The sequence below is a fragment of the Orcinus orca genome, chromosome 13, assembly GCF_937001465.1.
Source record: "Orcinus orca chromosome 13, mOrcOrc1.1, whole genome shotgun sequence".
NCBI classification, from domain to species: domain Eukaryota; kingdom Metazoa; phylum Chordata; class Mammalia; order Artiodactyla; family Delphinidae; genus Orcinus; species Orcinus orca.
Genome location: NC_064571.1, coordinates 91,308,621 through 91,328,676, shown reverse-complemented (window position 1 = coordinate 91,328,676; position 20,056 = coordinate 91,308,621). Strand labels below are relative to the sequence as shown.

Below are 20,056 nucleotides of genomic sequence, written 5' to 3'. Positions count from 1 at the left end.
TATGTTGGTCTTGGGACTCAAGCAAACGCATCTCGATGTCATGTCTAAAAAATCAAGTACCAGACCTCGCCCCAGAAAGCAAAACCAAATCATACTGGCCTTGCTATGCTTCTGCCCTGGGGCATTCTTTAAAATGTCTCAGCTTTTAAGATCCCACACAGGAGCAATGGGGGAGAAAAGCTTCCATAAAACAAAAGGAAGCAGCTGAAGGTGAAGCTGAGGGACAGGAATGCATATTTAACAACAGAAATACCGCGTCAACGTTTAGTATACGCTCCATGGGAGGACAACAAAGTGTGTAAAGACGGGGGCCCCATCTTCTGATATTTTGAGTCTCACGGGTCGTCTGACCACAGAGAAAACGGAGGGAGCGGCCCAAGGAAGGTAGTCCAGGCGGCACCGGAAAACCTGTCTCTCTCCCTACAAAACCTGTTTATAGTGGAAACAGAACAAAAAAGGGACAAGGATTCTCTGCCCCTCCCAGCGAAGGGAGGCTAGCTTACTTCCATCTGGAAGGCGTGCCAGCACGATCCCACTGCCACCTCTCGCTGTGACCAGAAACCCAGCTTTTATCGCAGACAGGACCACCAGGCCCTTGGCTTTGGCAATGACGTGTGCTGCAAAAGATGAAGACAGGTGAGCGCCCGGCAGGTGACAGCTCAGCAGGCCTGTGCACGCAGGTTTGCTTCCCAGGGACCAGGGCCTCCCTATGGCCTCAGCGGCACAGGGAACTGCGAGGAAACCGCCCCAGGACAGAGAAGCCTGAAGCCTTCGGTGGCCCTAACCCAACAGGGCAGGCGCTCAGAATCCTGCAATGGACACAAGAAATGAGACACTGGGATGAGACTGTACTGATATCTAGTAGCAGGACAAATAATTTGGAGATTTCAATTAATTTACAACATTATTTATAATTTTAAAAGTTACAAAAGTATCTTCAAAGAAATTAAGACCTACATAGTGTTAAGGAGAAACTTCAAAAGTGACTGACACGCAGTGTGCAGCAGGACGTTTGAACACATTGTTGAGTTCAGCTTCTATTAATATGAAAATCTGGATTCAAAACCAGGAGAATTAAATGATTTTGCCACTTTAAAACATTTTTTGACTTTATAAAGTGATCTGATCAGTATTCGAATAACACATAACTACCAGTGCACTGAAAATATAATTCAATTTACAAAATATTGGTTTATCCACATTTCAGGGAAGTTTGTTACACAAAAGGAAGGTTATTAACATAGGTACCCACTAAACACAGTGCCTTACTAGTCTGTGGATCTATTTACACAATAGTACATCTTTCAAATAACAAAGGAAGCCTAAACATTGGAAATTATTCTTGGATCCCAATGTTACTTTTAAGGTAGTTTAATTTACCATCATTTTAGTCAAATATTCTGTCAAGGAAGTCAAACCAGACAGTGTACTCAAATACACAAAAAAGGCTTTGTAGGTGTCCCTAGGAAACACTAAATTTCTAATACACTTATGCACACCATTTCAAAATTTAATAATAGACTCTCAGAGACGGTTCAACCAAGAGCACGAGGAGGGTAACACACAGACCATTCCTGGAGCTCTTGGTACTTGAACAAGGTTTAGAAGTAAGGCTCTCTTCTCTCGGACGGTCATCACCTAAGTGTGCCTTAGCTCGCGTTCTAAAGGGTGTGACACACGGTACTGATGCTGACAGCTTCATTATACATCAGGTAGGTTTGTTTATACAACACATGTTGGCAGAATAGCCTCACACGCCATTCTCAGTGCTGTTACAGTGAGTAGTGCCTCTCTTCAGAAACATTAGGTATAACAGAAGTATATTTTTAAAATGAACATAGTTCAAATGTCAGGTGTGTTTTTATATCTTATCCACCCTGATTCAGGGACATTAAAATACCAATAATCCCTAAACAATTGTCCAATTAGCTCTTCATTTGTAACGTAGATGCACTGACTGCAGATTTACTCTCTAAACTGAGTTTCACTTAGTCTCAGAGCCCCTCACACCAGATGACCGTGAACTCACAGCCTAAGAAAGTCTAAAGGTCTGGGCATTTTGTTTTCAAATATTTTTTAGATTTTATCTCCTATCACGTAATACACCTCCCTAGCTTTAATGTACGCGTAATGGGCCCTCCCTACTCATCCCAAGGACAGACGAGGCTTGGTCATCTGGCAGCTGCGGCCTCCCTGGCTTCCATCAGACACACAGCCCGCACCCCTGCGGGCCTTCGCTCTTATTCAGGCTGCTGTGTAAACAGGTTTTCATTTTCTGAGCTACACCCAGTGAAAGGGAGTCGGGTGGCCTTTGACTGGAAGCAGAATAAAGGCAAGGCAGAATTTTGCTGGACAAAATCCACGAGAAATAATCCATACCCCCAAGTTTTTATGGTAGGAAATACAGCTTATCTGTAACTTGGGCTAGCCTGACATGTATGTAGATGCTGCTGTATATTGAGAAACGTCTTCTGTCTCCTGCTTCAGAAGACAGCTACAGAAAATTGAGTTTTTCTGGCTGAATTTTCTTCAAGTGTTACACAGTGCTTCTCTAGCTTGTACGTGCATGTGACTCACTGGAGATCTTGTGAGAAATGCAGATTCTGACTCATCAGGCTGAAGTGGAGCCTAAGGTCCTGCGTTTCTAACAAGCTCCCAGGTGATGCCCAGATGTGGCCACCTGCCTTCAAGGAGCAAGGCTCTATGAAGCGCTGTTTTCTTAAGATGGGAGGAGTGGCTGGGCCAAAATCACGACACTTCGTATTATTACCATAACAACAACAAATTAGAAATTTTTACAACCCTTAAAGGTCTGTTAAATAACTTCAGAAAATCTGGCTTAAGGAATTAAACTGGTTTCTCTAATGCAGGATGAGTTATTCACTAAGAGGGAGATCAGCCCGCAGCTGCCTGAGCTAGTCTGCGTGTGAGTGTCTGCATCAGACAGGTATTCTCTGAAACACCTTTAGAAATAACTGGTACTAGTAATGAACAGACAGTGGTTCCCAAAGGCTGGCCTCTGGACCAGGTCTTGTGTGGTCAGCCTGACTACAGGAGAATCACATTAGAGACGTGATAAAATCTGCGCTCCTGGCCACGCTGCTCCCAGGGTCTGATTCAGCAGGTCGGGGGGTAGTTTAGGAACTGCACTTTAATGACCCAGGGAATACAGATGTGTAGCTGTGCTGGGAATCATTGATTAGTCTTCTTAAACCACTATAAAGTATAACTATCTTACCTAGAAAGGAAAAACACAAAATTAAAATTTATTTATGAGATTAGCCGGTGAGTTTGCAAGATGAGTTTGCCAAAGTCCTCAGAAACTGAGGATAAGGACCTGTGAGTTTGGGGAACGTGCAGTGGAAACGGACACAGGGTACTTAGGGCCATGGGCCCTGCAGAGCGGAGGAGGAGAGGGGGCTGCCCAAGACACCAGCCGGGACGACGGGCCCAGAGGAGAAAGGTGGTCTGAGGACCTGTGTGAGTCAAGGGTTGCAAAGGTAATTTAAGAAACAGAGCAGATGCAGAAGTGAAAAGTATGTATTTCATTTACCTACCAGGAATGATCTTATCAGGTCCACTTCCGGAAGTTATTTCTGTGAATTCTCTTAGAATTTTAGCAGCCTTCTTTGCTTCAGATTTCAAATTGGAAGGTATAGGGTTATTCACTGAAAGATTAAAAAAGTGATTTTAATGAAGAGATCTACTAAATAGAAGTTAGAAATTTGTTGTAATTTCATTTTTTCATACACAATTAAGCATTATCAAATTGTATCCTACCAGACAAAGGAAATAAATTGAAAATCCTTATTTATTGATCATTTCATCTTTATTTTCCTACTAAATTAAATTCACTAAGATTGGGAAACCCTAAACTCTCAAAATCTCAGAAATTATAAAATCATGGAATTCTAAAGGATCTTAAAATCTGGTCCAGTCTCCCAATTATGTATCTTTTCCCTGTAATTCTTAACTCAGCACAATATTAACAAAAAATATTAAAATGTTAAGAATGAACAAAAGATGTATTTTACTACCGTCTATAACAGATAATACAAAATTTAATATATTTGGCTATTTTGTTGAAAATGTTTGACCTGTCTGCACAGATTTTCCATATTAGTAAAATTCTAGTAGACCCAGGAATTGAGTGATTACTTCAGTTAATGAACATTTGCATTTGTATAGCATTCTATGTTTTCAGCATTGGTTGGGTATTCATAAACTCAGAGGAAGGTTTATTCATCCTAGCGATGCTCACATAATCTTTCCAGCTCTGAAGTATGTGGGATGGACCATTCCTTTGTCACAGGACAAGGAACCAGAAGAGTCAAAGAAATCAAGAGGCTTCAATATAAATCCTCTGTTCTGACCATCAGATGAATTTTTCATTTCAAAGATTGTGTTTTCAGACCTGAAATTTCCATTGGTTGTTTTTCATTCTTTCCATTTCTATCCTTATTGTGTTTTTGTTGTTCTTTTAATCCTTGAGCATATTTTAAAAAGTGTTTTTATATCCTTGTCTGATGATTGCATCATCTCTGCCCTTTCTGGGTCTGTTTTTTGACTGACTTTTCTCCTAGTTATGGGTTATGTTTTACTGTTTCTGCCCATTGCTAGTGAAATTTGGTGGTTGCTAGAACTATGAACACCGCCATGTTGAGGATCTAGATATTGTTGTCTTATTTAAACAGTGTTGCTGCGTTTGTGCTGGCGCCAGGGAGTCACTTGCAGATCAGCTCAGCCTTTCCAAGGCTTGCTTTTATGTTTCGCTTGGAGTGTGTAGTCTTCGGTGCCAGGCCTGCAGTTACCAGTGGCTCTGGGCTGTCTCCGGAACGTCCTCGGATGTCACACACTCTCTCCACCCGGCTGGTTGGAACTGCTGCTCCCAACGCTGCATAAGCTCTGAGGACTGTTTGCCTCACAGCTTCCTGAGAGCCGTTCTTTGCCCTGCCCTGAAAGTGTCCCCTTCACACAATGCTGCCTGCGCAGCCAAGGACTGCAGATTTCTGGAGCTCTTTCCATCTCTGATTCACTCTCCTCTGGGAATCTGCTCTGTAAACTCCAGTTGCTCAGCCTCTCCAAACTCAATTTGTCTCTCCCATTCAGAAAGAACCCATGCCACGGTGGGCTTCCCTCCCTGTGCTGCAGCTTGGAAAGTGGTCCAGGCAGAAAAACGGGCAGTTGTGGACTTCACCTCAATTTCCCCTCTCCTCTGGGATCCTAGACCCACTCGCCTGTCGTCCAACATGAAAACAGATGCTCCATATGTTTTCCCCAGTTTCTGGTTGTTTACGGCAAGTGGCAATTCCAGTACCAGTTTCTTTGTCATGAAGCTCTCAGTGTACTTTTGTTTTTTATGATGAGTAATACTGAATATCTTTCCATTTCTGTCAAATCTTTTTTTTTTTTATTTCTTGTCCATTTATAGAGGGTATATTGATTTGTATATTAAGGGAATTAACCTTTTTTTCTAGAATACGAGTTACAAACATTGATTTCCTCTTTGCCATTTGTCTTTTCAATTTTCTTATGATGGTTTTTCTACTTTTTAAAAAATGAAATCAAATTCATAACTACTAAACAAAGCAGTTCCCAAATTCATATGGAAAAATAAGCAAGAAAAGCTAGAAGAAAATGTGTGAAAGAAGAAGAATGAAGGGGATAAGCTCTGGTTTAACATATTATAAAGCCTCAATAATTTACCTCTTAGTGATGTAAATACAGACAGAAAAATCAATTTGACAAAATAGAAAATTCAGGGCTTCCCTGGTGGCACTGTGGTTAAGAATCCACCTGCCAATGCAGGAGAAACAGGTTCGAGCCCTGGTCTGGGAAGATCCCACATGCTGCGGAGCAACTAAGCCCATGCACCATAACTACTGAGCCTGCACTCTAGAGCCTGCAAGCCACAACTACTGAGCCCGCGTGCCACAACTACTGAAGCCCACGCACCTAGAGCCCGTGCTCCCAACGAGAAGCCACCACAATGAGAAGCCTGTGCACCGCAACGAAGAGTAGCCCTGACTCGCCGCAACTAGAGAGAGTCTGCGCGCAGCAACGAAGACCCAACACAGCCAAAAAAAATTAAAAAATAAGTAAAATAAAATAAATAAATAAATATATGTAAATCCATTAAAAAAATTCAGAAATTGGCCCAAATATATAAATTAATTTAATATATGATAAATATTGCACCTGAAATCATTGTGGAAAAGCTGTTGTACACAAAAAATAGTGGTCCTTTGGGGGAAAAAAGTCATCCACAGTTTCACATTACATAACAATAAACTCCAAATGCATTGATGATTTAAAATACCAAAGGTCAGGGTTTCCCTGGTGGTACAGTGGTTGAGAGTCCCCCTGCCGATGCAGGGGACACGGGTTTGTGCCCCGGTCCGGGAAGATCCCACAATGCCGTGGAGCGGCTGGGCCCGTGAGCCACGGCCGCTGGGCCTGCGCGTCCGGAGCCTGTGCTCGGTCCCAAACGGGAGAGGCCACAACAGTGAGAGGTCTGCATACCGCAAAAAAAGAAAAAAAAAAAAAAAAAAAAACCAAAAGTCAAACCATAAAAGAACCAGAAATTATGGGAGAATTACTGTTCAAATTCATAGTGCAAAAGGCCCAACTATGAGGAAAAATTGTTTTTTTCTTTTTTTGGCCGCACCACGTGGCATGTCGGATCCTAGTTCCCCGACCAGGGATTGAACCCATGCCCCCAGAACTGGAAGCATGGAGTCTTAACCACTGGACCGCCAGGGAAGTCCCTGAAAATTTTTCTATATTTTTTAAACCACCAGAAATTATGGCATAAGTGCATTGTAAAAATAAAGGAAAAATATAGATACACAAATATTGAAGAAAAAAGGCATCCCTACTACTAATACTCACCAATACTACTGTCTGCATTTTAGTGTGTGCTTCAGTTGGTTCCTATTGCTAAACAAGGAGATTATTTCCTTTTTTAGTTTTTAGTGATACCACTGTTCGATGGTAATTATCTTGAGAGAATCTTAGGAGTTGGAATTAATGACTGAAAAAAATAAAAAATGTCTAGCTTTTTATTCCATTATCAAATCACCTTCTAAAATTACTATCCAACCTTAGAACCACTGGGTATTACCATAAAAAATTCGTACTGTTACTGGGGAAGCTGGTCGAGGCAAAGTGTGCACATCAGAAAGGATGACAAATTTTTATTGTTTGTTTACATTTTGTTTTGCATATTTTCTGTTCATGTTCTTTGCTTATTTTTCTGGTACCATACTCCTTTTGTCTATAATTTTAATCATGTCACAAGTTTGTATCTCAGCTTCTTGTTTTCATACTTTTATGTATAGTTTTTCAGTATTTGTTTTTATTTATATGGCAATATCTCTCTGAGCTTTCTACCATTATAATCTTTCTATTATTGTGACTAAAGGCCTTTAAAAAAATTATACAAGTATTATTCTAAATTTTCTTCCTCCAGAGCTTTTATTTTACATTAAATATTTGACCCTCCTCAAACTTGCATTGGTATAGGATATGAAGTGAGAACCTAATATTTTAAAATTATACAACACAATTTATTGAATGATCCACAGCACTTAATTAAAAATGCTACCTTCATGACAAAAGCAAGAAAGGAATATATATATATATATATATATACTCATATATTTAAAAATATATGAGAGAGATGACATGGTAGATTAACAAATTATTCTGGGACTTTAGGTCATTCAAAGGAAAACAAAATAAAATTAGATTACATATCACATCATACACACACAAAAAAATTCAATGTAATTGAACGCCTAAATATTAAAAGCAAAATTTAGTACTTTTAGAATAAAAAGAATAGGGAATATCTTTATGATTCAAGGATGGAGGAATGCTACAAACAAGGCACAACAATAACGGGAAACTACAGATACATTCAACTACATTAAAGTTTAAAAAGTTGTATCAACATACATTTAAAAAATAAAAATATAAGCCACAGATTGGAAGATATTTGTCATAAACATAAGTGACAGAGATTTAGAATCCAGAATATATAAAGATCTTTTATTTTTTAATACAGAAATTTTAAATTTATTTACGTTTATGATTGATATGATTTATGGTTAATTGATTTATTATAATTACAAATCAATTTGAATTTTTCAATTTGTATTTCTATCATATCTTTAGTATCTTCTACTTTTTCGTTTGTTATTTAAAATTTAGGATTCTTCAAGTTGAATTCTTAAATCCTTCTTTAGTTCTGGACATTTTGCTTCTTCCATTTCTGTTTTTTTTTTTTTTTTAATTTTTATTGGAGTATAGTTGATTTACAATGCTGTGTTAGTTTTCGGTGTACAGCAAAGTGAATCAGTTATACATATACATATATCTACTCTTTTTTAGAGTCTTTTCCCATATAGGCCATTACAGAGTATCGAGTAGAGTTCCCTGTACTATACAGTAGGTGCTTATTAGTTATCTGTCTTATATATAGTAGTGTGTATATGTCAATCCCAATCTCCCAGTTTATCCCTCCCCCCCAACCCCTGGTAACCATAAGTTTGTTTTCTACATCTGTAACTTTTTCTGTTTTAGAGATAAGTTCATTTGTACCCTTTTCTTAGATTCCACATATAAGTGATATCATATGTTTGTCTTTCTTTGTCTGACTCACTTCACTCAGTATGACAGTCTCTAAGTCCATCCATGTTGCTGCAAATGGCATGATTTCATTCTTTTTTTATGGCTGAGTAATATTCCATTGTATATATGTACCACACCCAGAATATATACAGATCTTTTAATATCAATAAAAATATGAAATCACTATAGAAAATGGGGCAAAGTGTTCAATTAGTTAATCCACAGAAGAGGAAACCTCCATGGCCAATAAATATATGAAAAGTTGATCAAACTCCCTAGAAGCCAGGGACATGCAAAGCTAGACCATAATGCATTACCGTGTCTTGTCCTTTAGGTTGACGGAAATTATAAAAGCCTGCCAATGAGCATGTGTAGGTTGTGCAGGGCCACATAGGGAAGCCTCCGTCCCATTGGTGGGGACGTGAGTAAGTGCAGCTGCTGTGGGAGCTGTTCTGAGGACAGCTGGAGATGACCCACCAATTCTACTCCTGGACGTGCTCAGAGGCACTGGCTGCCCGGCTGAATGGTGGCCCCCAAATTCACGTCTACCTGGACCCTGTGAAAGGGACCTTATTTGGAAACAGGGTCTTTGCAGACGTAATTAAGTTAATCATCCTTGACTACCCGGGGGCCCCTAAGTCCTTAAGGAGACAGAAAGGGGAAGATGCAGAGAGGAGGGGAAGGCAACGTGGCCACAGAGGCAGAGGCTGGACCATGCGGCCACAAGCCCAGGAGCACTGGGGCCCCAGGAGTTGGGGGAGAGAAGGCAGGACTCTTGGAGGGGTGCGTCCCTCCAAGCACGGCCCGGCTGACGCCCCACGGGCAGCCTCCACGCGGGAGAGGCCGTGTCTGTTGTAAGCCGACCAGTCTGTGGTAACTTGTTGCGGCAGCCCAGCCACCGAGGCAGGGCTTTTAACAGCACAAAGAAATAAATATATTCAAACAGGAGACAAACGTCCCTCAAGAGGAGGACGGATATATCTAGTTTGGTGTAGTATTAAAATTGTATTCTATACAGAACTTCAGATAAACTAGATCTACTGTATCAACATGGCAAAATGTGAGTAATATTGACAGCAAAAACAAGTTGCATAAAGATATATAGGGTGTCACACATTTATGTAAACATTTACATAAATGTTATACAAATATTTATATATAAAGATAAAGTAAAATGATACTTGATTTGGGGGTGGGGTGGCCCTGGGGAAGGCTTATATAGGAAGCTTACTGGAAACTTGTACATTTTCCCTTAGGCTGTGCATAGTAAGTCACGGATGTAAAAATTGTTATTCTCAATAGTCCTTTGTATGTCTGAAATATTACAGAACAAAGACTGCTCAGCATAAATTGAATCCTGTACTATTAAATATTTAATATATTAGTGGAAACGTATGACTCCAGCTGTAAAAAAATATGTATATTATGAATAATTACTCCATAAGTTGTCTTTTGTTTAAAATCTGACCTCTCACAGCCAACATGTCTTGCATGAAGAGGTATAGAAAAGTGAAAAATGTACCCTTATGTTTTACACAAACAAGAGAGCACACACAGCCTCCCCTCCCTCACGCATGTGCGAGCGTGTGCACAACACACACACACACACACACATAATCCAAAGGACAGGGATTTGGTGAGTGGCTATACACTAAATATTCAGTTGTTATTATATGCATTTGTATACCATTGACAATTCTGAAATTTGCATTTTTAGGAACTAACATAAAGTTGCTCTTCGTCTTCTCGATCATGTATTTGTTTAAAATCACACTGTCCCATTTTGACGATGGTACTGAGATACTGAAAAGCTGCTACTGTTGGTTCTCTACTTTCACTTGCGATGGTGAATATGAAACACAAAGATGAACACAGAAAAATTCTCAGAAGCACATAATCTTTAAATAGGGAAGGAATCTTAAAACATCCATTTAAAATTATGTCAATTTACTAGTGGTCTTTAAACTTTTCCTATTCTCAATGCTTTGGTTATAGTCTGGATTTAGAAGGTCTTAGAAAAAATACAACGTAGAACAATTCCAAGTGAACATATTTATGTAGATACTTCGGCCTTTAAAGTACATTTTATGGAAGTGGCTGTTAGTCATGACTTGACTAATGTCAGTAGCAAGCTAATGACATACAGTTGGTTTTGGTATTCCACAGTGAGCAAGAAAAAGTGTGCACGGTAGGGGGCATTTCCAAGTTTCCGATATGGTATTGACACAATTGACGGCTTCCGAAAACCACAACCGGTGTGAACAGCCTCAATGGGAGCCCGCCTCTTCTCCTCTGGATCACTACAAAGGAGGTACCGAGCTGGCGATCAGCAAGGCAACCCGAGTGCGACTAGAAAACCGACTAACGTGCACTGTCCATTTGTAACGCATGTGCTTTGATACCTGGCATAGGACTAGATGAGGCCTTTGTTTTCTTAATTTCTGTTGGGATCTAAGATGATGTAACCTTACTCTTTATGGAATGAACAAGTCGCATGCAGGGGGTCTCCCGTGTTAGCTAGTTTCCCACACACTCGTGTGCTTCCCGCGTCAGCACAGCGCTGGTCCCGGGAGCTGCCGCCAAGAGACAGTAATGGATGTCGCTGCTACGCCCAAATAGTGGGAAGGAGCGTCTTCTGCACCCTCCCTTCCTATCACGGGCTGCCTGAAGGGGTCTCCAGGGTACAGCCACAGTGGGAGGGATGGAGAACCCTGGATCAGAACACGGGGGAAGCTGCCCACCACAACTCTTCTTGTGCTAAGAAATCGAGATTTGGGGGCTTGTTGCTGCAGCTGACATAACCCTACTTATTATGCTTAAAAATTATTTCTCATCCCTCCATGGTATTCGCTGCAGAAGTTAGATGGAGAAGTATCTGTAATTTTTATTTTCTAACTTAGGACTAGACTTGTTTTATATACATTCTAATCACTTTATTAGTTTGGGGAGGTAGATAACCGGGTAAAAACACATAAAATATAACATACCACATGTTAATATCGTTCTCTTTGATTACATAGCATTCCTAATAGACTACTTGCAGGTCCTTCTAAAAGAGCAAAGCAGTAGTTTTGCCTTTTTATTAAAGGTTAAAATGGATAAAAAGATAGATCTTTGCTGTACCAAGTGCTCCTATTAGCACGTGCCTGAAAACTTGATGCTATAGGCCCCTTCCTGCACCCTCCTCATTGCGCCCGAGTCATGCCTCTGGCCGGAAGAGGTGTAGCAGGCAGAGTCCAACGGCAGGTGGGACGCACACTGCGGGTCAAAGAGGGGATGTTCACTGTGGGAGCTATTCACTCTGTGTGGCGCCCTCGGCTGAGGGCCAGTCCTCGGGTCGGGGGCAAAGGTGAGGAGATGCAGCCCTCCTTGGAGAAGCTGTCGCTCGGCCCGAGGACGGCGGACAGCTGCGCGCCACCAGGCTGGGCTCCCTCTGGGGGCGGCAGGGGCAGGAGTCCTCAGAGCAGTGGGGCCTCTGGTTTCTGAGTGCGGGGGGCTGTGGAGAGGACTCCGAGAGGGCTTTCCCGGGCCTCTGGCCAAACGGGCTCGCCAGATGGCCTCTCACTGCTCCCCGAGGGAACTCGGCATCAGCCCCTTACAGGAGCCCCACAGCCCCGCCCAGAGCACGTACGGAAGGGGCGTCGGGAGCTCAGAGGCCCCGAGGACTCGGGCACACCCAGCCACGCACTGTTCTCCCGTGGGAACGGCTGGTTGAAAAAAATGAATCAAAAGAAGAATATTTTATGTGAGAACACACTTCCAAAGATGAAACAGGTAAAATCCCATCCTAGATCAGCATTGATAGCTGAACATTTATGATCTGTCGTGATGAGGGGCGCTAAACAGTGAACTCAGGGTGAAAACGTTCTCCCATAAAGAGAATCCCATTCTACCCACCAGAAGATTTGGATTACAAAAAACGTTCTCAATTATTATTATAATTCAGTTTTCATCAGTAACAATTTGTGGAAGATTGTTTTCTCTCTTGTTGCATAAGTGTCAATACATAGCCTCAGTTTTCCTCTTGGCCCCCAGAGCCTGATACACGGGCTGCCTGGTCCTAGAGGAAAAAAATGCCAACCTCTGACCTCTTAAAATTCCACTCATTCTTCCAAATCAACCTTAAACACCGCTTCTACTTGAAACCATGAGTACGTAAATCTTAGACCAGACCTGAGATTTGGCAAGATCCCCCCACCCCGGGGCCATCCCTTCCTGGGAGCTGAGCAGAGCTTTGCCACCTGCGCTGCACAAAACAACAGATGACCCAAGCAGCAAGGAAGACACCGGCCCCATGTCTTGTGGGAGAGGCCCCAGAGGACCCAGCAGTGCCAAGGTTGCTAACACTGCCTTCGTCTGTCTTGCCAACTGAAAATTGTCCCTTGCCATCTGACTCTACAAAGATGAGGTCACTGCAGTCGCTGACCTTTAACACGCCCTGAAAGGAGCTCAGGGCGGAGCTCAGGAATGAGGCCCTCTGTGCTCTGGAAAGAACTGGCAGAACAGGCCTTCAGATACTTAGATCTTGTCAGGAGAAGATTTTAAGAGCACAGTTTCTCACATTTTCTCATATCTAGAAAAGCACTAGAATCACTGATAGGGACATCTGCTGTGACCGGCAGCGAATGTCTGCCAAACTGTGTGCTTGACTACATGTACCCCCTTCACCGAAATCACGTGTACACTGGCCTCCCCACCCCGTCTCTTCAGAGCAGTTCCTCAGCACTATCTGAGAGGCTGTCTCCCAGGCTACAGTCCTCATTTTGCCCCAAATAAAACTTAACTCACAACTCTCACATTGTGCATTTTTTTCCCGTCGACAGCCTCCAAGAGGGAGCGAAGCATTGGAGGCCAGCCCTTTCAGGGTCCTCTCAGCTTCCCCAAGGCTCCACCTTTCCTATTCACACTCACACCTCAGGTCCTGTGACTTTAAGCACCATTTATATCTGATAATTCTCCAAGCCTGATCTATTCTTTAACCTTTCCCTAAATGCCAGACTCACCGTATCAATTACTGATTGGACCTTGAAATCAAGTATCCAAGTAAGCATCTCAAATTAATCACATTTAGACTTAACAGTGATGCCCTAACCTCCTCTCCAGCCTGCTCCCCAAGTTTCCTCTCCAGGTAGGCTTCATCCATCAGGGAGCTCACACTCAAAACCTGAGCCAACTGTAACTTCCATATCGCTCTCATTCCCAGTGCCAATCCACCAGCACACCCTACTGGAGTACAGACCTTCAACACGCTCAGAATCTGGTTACATGTCACCCGCTCCCCTGCCACCAGTCTGGCCCAAGGAATATCTGCTCTTGTGGTGGCTGTTCAGCAGCCTCCTCTGTGGTTTCTCTGTTTCCAGTCTTGAACACCTATGGTCATTTCTCCAAAGAAATGCTCTAAGTAATAGCTCATTAATAACACGCCTCAAAGTTTTTCCACCATATTTAGTCTACACCATGGCTTTTATCTACCCTGTCTGTCTGTCTATCTGTCTATCTGATCTGATCGTTCTAACCTAATCTCCCTCTCTAGAATGTAAGTGCTATAAGGTTAAGCACGTTGACTATTTTATTAACTGTAATATCTCCAACACACACCATAATAACATATAGTAAGTGCCCAATAAATATTTGTTAAATGAATGAAGCATTTGTTGCTTTTAGGAATTAAAGATCAAAACCCTGTGAGGACTAGGAAAGGCTCATTTACATAGAAAACCCAGTGGGTTTAGAAGAACGTGTGCTGAGTAAGCGCAAAGGTTCCCTGACTCTCAGACTCTGTAACATTTCCTAGATCTTGAGAGAGAGGAGGGTGAGAGGGAAGCGTGGTACAAGTTGATGGCATAGTACCTTAAAATAGTCCTTTCTAGGCTGTCACAGGAAAGGTAGGACAAAACCAAAGCAAACCAAACCCCAAACTAAGGAGGCCTGAGTGTCAGGAGACCAACAAGCACACTGGTCTAAAAAGCCTCAAGCAGCCCCACTGCCAAGTGGCACCCACCCCACGGAGACCCCTTCAGCCCAGAGGGCATGGGAGAGCCAGCTCTCTGCTTGCGGAAACTCCTGCTGTCCCATCAGAGCTGGGGTGCCAGGACCCCTTCAGCCCAGAAGGCATGGGAGAGCCAGCTCTCCGCTTGCAGGGAGCTCCTGTTGTCCCATCAGAGCTGGGGTGCCAGGACCCCTTCAGCCCAGAAGGCATGGGAGAGCCAGCTCTCTGCTTGCAGGGAACTCCTGTTGCCCCATCAGAGCTGGGGTGCCAGGACCCCTTCAGCCCAGAGGGCATGGGAGAGCCAGCTCTCCACTTGCGGGAACTCCTGCTGTCCCATCAGAGCTGGGGTGCCAGGACCCCTTCAGCCCAGAAGGCGTGGGAGAGCCAGCTCTCTGCTTGCAGGGAACTCCTGTTGTCCCATCAGAGCTGGGGTGCCAGGACCCCTTCAGCCCAGAAGGCATGGGAGAGCCAGCTCTCTGCTTGCAGGGAACTCCTGCTGTCCCAGCAGAGCTGGGGTGCCAGGACCCCTTCAGCCCAGAAGGCGTGGGAGAGCCAGCTCTCTGCTTGCGGGAAACTCCTGTTGTCCCATCAGAGCTGGGGTGCCAGGACCCTGGGAGGGCAGCAGGGGCAGCTTCAGAACTAATAATAACTGAAGACCCAGAAGCAAATCTGAGTGGGCAGAGGCGGCACACACCTGACGCTTCTTCTCAACACCCACTCTGAGACGTGACTGAAAACGAGGACTCGATAGAATGTTTACACTTCCGGCACTCGAGCTTGTGATTTGAGACTCTTACCCACACAGCTGTCCACCACTCAGCTGCAATCCTTACAGGTCAGAAGCAGTGCTTTTTACAAAGCTTTGTGCCCCTGTAGAGCCCTCTTCATATATCCAGGTGCTCAGTACATCGCACTGACTTGAATTAATAAACTTCAGTGGAAATTGGTTCCTTTTCCTACTGAGCATCTATGCCTCTGGTTTTTGGAACCAGCACAGTGTTTGTTTCCACGGATGCCGCACCTGAAGGGGACCCATTTGCAGAATTAGACCAAGTGTCCTCCTTGTGCTACAGCAGAGCTTTGTAACCAAGGCTGATCCACGTCAGCATCTGACCAAGGGCTTGTGTGGGAGCTGCCGGAACTGCCTCTTTCACAGGCACTTCTGTTTGGACTTGCTGCAAGGTTTTGTCACCACTGGGGAGAGCCTGAGAGCAAAGCCATGCAGAGGAGCACTTCACTAGAGTTGGAGAGAGGACCTGGGCTCCGCCGGCACTGCCTGAGCCCAGGGCTGGGCCACAGCTGGTGCCACAAGCAGCTCTGGACTCTTCAGTCACATGGACCAGTGAAATCCTTTCCTGCTAAAGCCAATTTGGATCAGATATTCTGGCACGTGCAACTAAAGCTCAGTAAATGATACATAAACCTTACCCCCAAAAGACTTTCTACTTTGAACTCCATCAACCAGGCAGAATTAAACCAGTTAAATAAGCAAATTCCACAGTTGAGAGTTGCTATTGCAAACATCCTGTGTAGGGAAGGTCAGAGCCTCTTTTATAAACATGGGAAGGAAAGCTACTGGACTGGGGAATTCACACGCAGCCCGGGATGCCTGCAGACCACAAAGCTCAATCCCTAAGCCTGAGTGCTAGACACAGCCCTGCGTCACTGCGAGCTGGGTGTCACATGGTCACGGTGAGGACACCTTCACGTTCAGCTGAATTCCAGAAGAACCTGGCCAATTTGTTTGACTAGTACAGATCCTATTACATTTCTAATATGAGCATACTGCCAGGTCATAGTTGTATAATGGTGAATTTTTCCGTCAGAGCCAACAAGTAATAACAACGATTTCGAGACAAGCCTCAATTCCTGTCCTCAGCATCAAATCATGGCTCATCCACTTTTCCTCTGCTGTACCGTTCGGCAGAGGGGCATGGTCCGTTCAGAATGTTGATATCATTATAGTGCTGAAGTTGTGAAGACAAGGTCATTTTTAAGTCATGGTTTGCATCTCAACATGCATAAAATTCTTAAGTCTCTTGAATTCCAAGGCAAAGCAAATCATCTATAAATATTTGAGTTTCTTCCTAAGAGAAGGATGGATGCCAAACCTCAAGCCAAGAAAACAGATGTAAAGTTTTCTTTAAAAAGTAACTGAAATATTTGAAAATTTCCATACTAAGACTTTTTTTTTTAATTAAGAGGATTTTTTTTTTAATACTGAGGAGAAAATTTTTACTTTGGAAACCTCAAAAGCTTGAAATGAGCTTAAGATGTAGAAATAATTCCCATATTGGTCATGGGGCAGTAAACTCGGGGCTGGGGTGACTGGGGGCCACAGTGACATCAGAAACTATTTGGAGTAAGCTGCCACCCGGGTGGTAAAACTGGCTAGTCTCCGGCCCAGCCCTGCAGTCTAGAACGGAAGCAGGGAGAGGAAAGGCCCCCTCCCAACACCTCAGCGTTTTCAGACTTCAGCGCTTCCCAAACTTTCCCTCTGGTCAACAAGCATCTAATATATTATTTTCCTTAATGGAGTCTCAATTATGAGAGGGCTACCTATAGGAAATTTTTTATTAATTTTTATCTTGGCTATAAACCTTAGCTAAAATAAAAGAAACTTTATATATCTATGTAATCTTTTGAAAGCCGTTGAAATATTGAGTTTAGCTTTATTAGGACGTTATCATCTCGGACACTACCACCTGATAACTATGGCCATTGTTTCTTTCTTTTTTTTTAACATCTTTGTTGGAGTATAATTGCTTTACAATGGTGTGTTAGTTTCTGCTGTATAACAAAGTGAATCAGCTATACATATAGATACATCCCCATATCCCCTCCCTCTGTCTCCCTCCCATCCTCCCTATCCCACCCCTTTAGGTGGACACCACTGTTTCTTAAACTAATTCTTATCTCTCTGTGGCCTGGGTTTAACTGCTTCCTTTGTCTTAAGGAGACAAAGTCTGTCAGTTCTAGAAATCAAAACTGGTCTCTGGTCAGGTCATTAACCTTCTAATCCAAACTTCAAACTAAACTAATGATTTGAGCCCCAAACATTACCGTGGCCTGTGCCTCTTTTCTTGTTCCCCTGATCACAGGATTCAGACAGGGGACAGAGACTATGGAGTGACAAGAACCATAACTTCCAGCATAAGGAGCCCCTCGACTTATACCATGTTACCTTTTCTCAAACTGAAGAGTGATCCTGGCTCAGAGAAGGACTACACAGGCCACATTAACCTGGTCAGTGACTGTGAAAAATGGACTCCTCCCAAAGAAAATAAAAATTCCGTGTGTTTAGGTCTCCAACTGCACAGGATGATGTCTTATCGTGACACACTTGCACATAAGGCAACTTGTAGAAAGACGTCTGTGACCACCGGTCACTCAGCGTCACGGCAGCAACATCCCCTTCGCTTGTCAGCGTTCTCTTTCCAAACACCATATCTTTCTTTCTAAACAGTGAGAAAGCCCCTGAGAAAATTTCCTAAATGGAATAAAAGCATCAAATCACTCTTGATAAGCACAGATTTCTTTTAAATATTTTTTTAATCTTACAAAAGATGAGGGATAGTATTAACTCATTTTAAAGAAACTCTGTTTAAATAGAATATTTGTAAACCAGATAACCAATTCTCCTTAGTTTATGCATGATAAACAGGATGGAAGTAACAACTGATTTTAACCTCCAGCTGGTCACTGCGCAGGTATGCCAATAGCAGCCCACACAAAGAACTAAACAGCACCATGGAGACTTGTTATTTCTCTGAGGTGCGTGTGTGCAGAGTTTCTGACTAACCCATTATTAATTCAGGCATCTCCCACACCTCAGTAAAAACTCTCATGAGGACAAAAATGCAGGACACGCATGTTCTGTATACAAAAGAAAACCTGAAAACCTCCTCCCCTTTGGTAGAACATTCTGGGGCCATCAGATTCCTACTCTCTGTGGGCAGGGTTCCCCTGTGTCATTCTCTCCAACTCAGCCTCAGCAGCAGCAGTGGTGACACAGAACTATTTGTTGAGATGAAGTGAAAATAACACATTTCCAGCTAGCAGGGTAAATCTCATTATCTTATGGTCATCTACCTGTTCAGAGCAGTTTCCTATTTCATTACACAAGGAAAAACCACCACAGTAAAGGAAAGAGATCCAAGGTCCAGCGCTCACAGCACCAGGGAGGCGGCCACTCTGCCCCAAGAGGTTCCCCGGAACTGTGGCTGATCACAGGCAGGGCCAGGTGAGGTGTGGAGGGCCCGGCACTTACACCTGGGGAGCCCGGAAACAATGGCAGCTTTCTGCCTCCGGCTGCGCGAGCCAGGCCCAGGCTGAACCCAAACCGTCCAACAAAGGTCCAGAGTGTCCCCCACTAAAACAGACGGGAGCGAAAAAAGATAGAGCCTAATACTTGGCTTTTCAAATATTAGATATTTACAAATGAAGTGAATGACAATCGCTAAAATTAAAAACGAGAAGAGCCATTCTGTGAACTGAATCAACTGGGGCCAAACCTGAAGCACAACCGCATTTGTGGCGAGTCCAGGGAGCTGGTTCCTCTTAACTTTTAACAGTTGTGGGATAACTGAGTGTTAATAGATGCGCAACAGCAAAAAAATCCCAAAGACATCGTTTCTATCTCTTTCACCAAAGATTTACACTCCTCAGCAAAACTTTTGTATAGCGCAAGGGGTGTTCCCGATTCCAGGTGAGGCTCAGCGGCGTCACCGACACCCGTACTCACTTGCGACCCCGAGCCTGGTCCGTTCCGGCGCCCCTGGAGCTGCCGACACCTACCCAGGAAGAGGAGAGGCCCTCCCCGCTCGGCTCCGCCTCCCAGGGCAGGGACCGGTCTAGCGAGGTGCACACCTGAGACAGGTGAGGGAGCAGGTAAACACCCGCTTTTCCGGGGCAAAGCACCTACTTTACACATATTCGCAGGATAAAAACTGCAGCTAAGGGAGGTGTGCGCTCGCCCTCACCGGTCCCAGGGCGGCTGCTGAAGCAGCCCAGCTTCGACAACTGGGCAGCCCAGCGGCCGTCCTGCCGCAGAGCGGACCTTGCGCAGCGGTTCCGACCCGGGCACTGGGGGCGGGGGTCTCGGGGTACCAGGAGGTGCCCTTGCGGACCCCGCCCAGCCCCTGATCGCGGGCCTCACCTTCGGCCGCGCGGCCCAGGTGACGGGCGCTCACCTGAATCCCAGGACTGACTCCCTACTCTCCGAGGACACTCGGGGACCCATCAGGCCCCGTCTCTCTGGCTTCAGTCTGTGGCCCCCAAAACCCCGGGACTCGGGGCTACGCCCTCTCCTGCCCTCGGGTGGTCACTCAGCAGAGGCGCGTGACCCCAGCTCTCCCCCATTGGGCCCCTCCCCTTCCAGGTGGCTCTTGGTCCCGCCCCATCCCTCCCCTGCCCGCGCCCCACCCCCCGCCC

General features: G+C 44.1%; 1 protein-coding gene across 1 annotated transcript in view; it reads right to left on the bottom strand.

The window, feature by feature from the left end:
* SH3YL1 (SH3 and SYLF domain containing 1) overlaps nucleotides 1-19,948 on the bottom strand; it is a 45,417-nt gene extending 25,469 nt beyond the window's left edge. Inside the window, 4 exon segments of the mRNA XM_033437531.2 lie at nucleotides 504-617; nucleotides 3,558-3,668; nucleotides 19,368-19,492; nucleotides 19,816-19,948. Of these exon segments, the coding sequence (XP_033293422.2) occupies nucleotides 504-617; nucleotides 3,558-3,668; nucleotide 19,368 (226 nt within the window). The 5' untranslated portion in view covers nucleotides 19,369-19,492; nucleotides 19,816-19,948.
* Nucleotides 19,949-20,056: the final 108 nt, after the last annotated feature.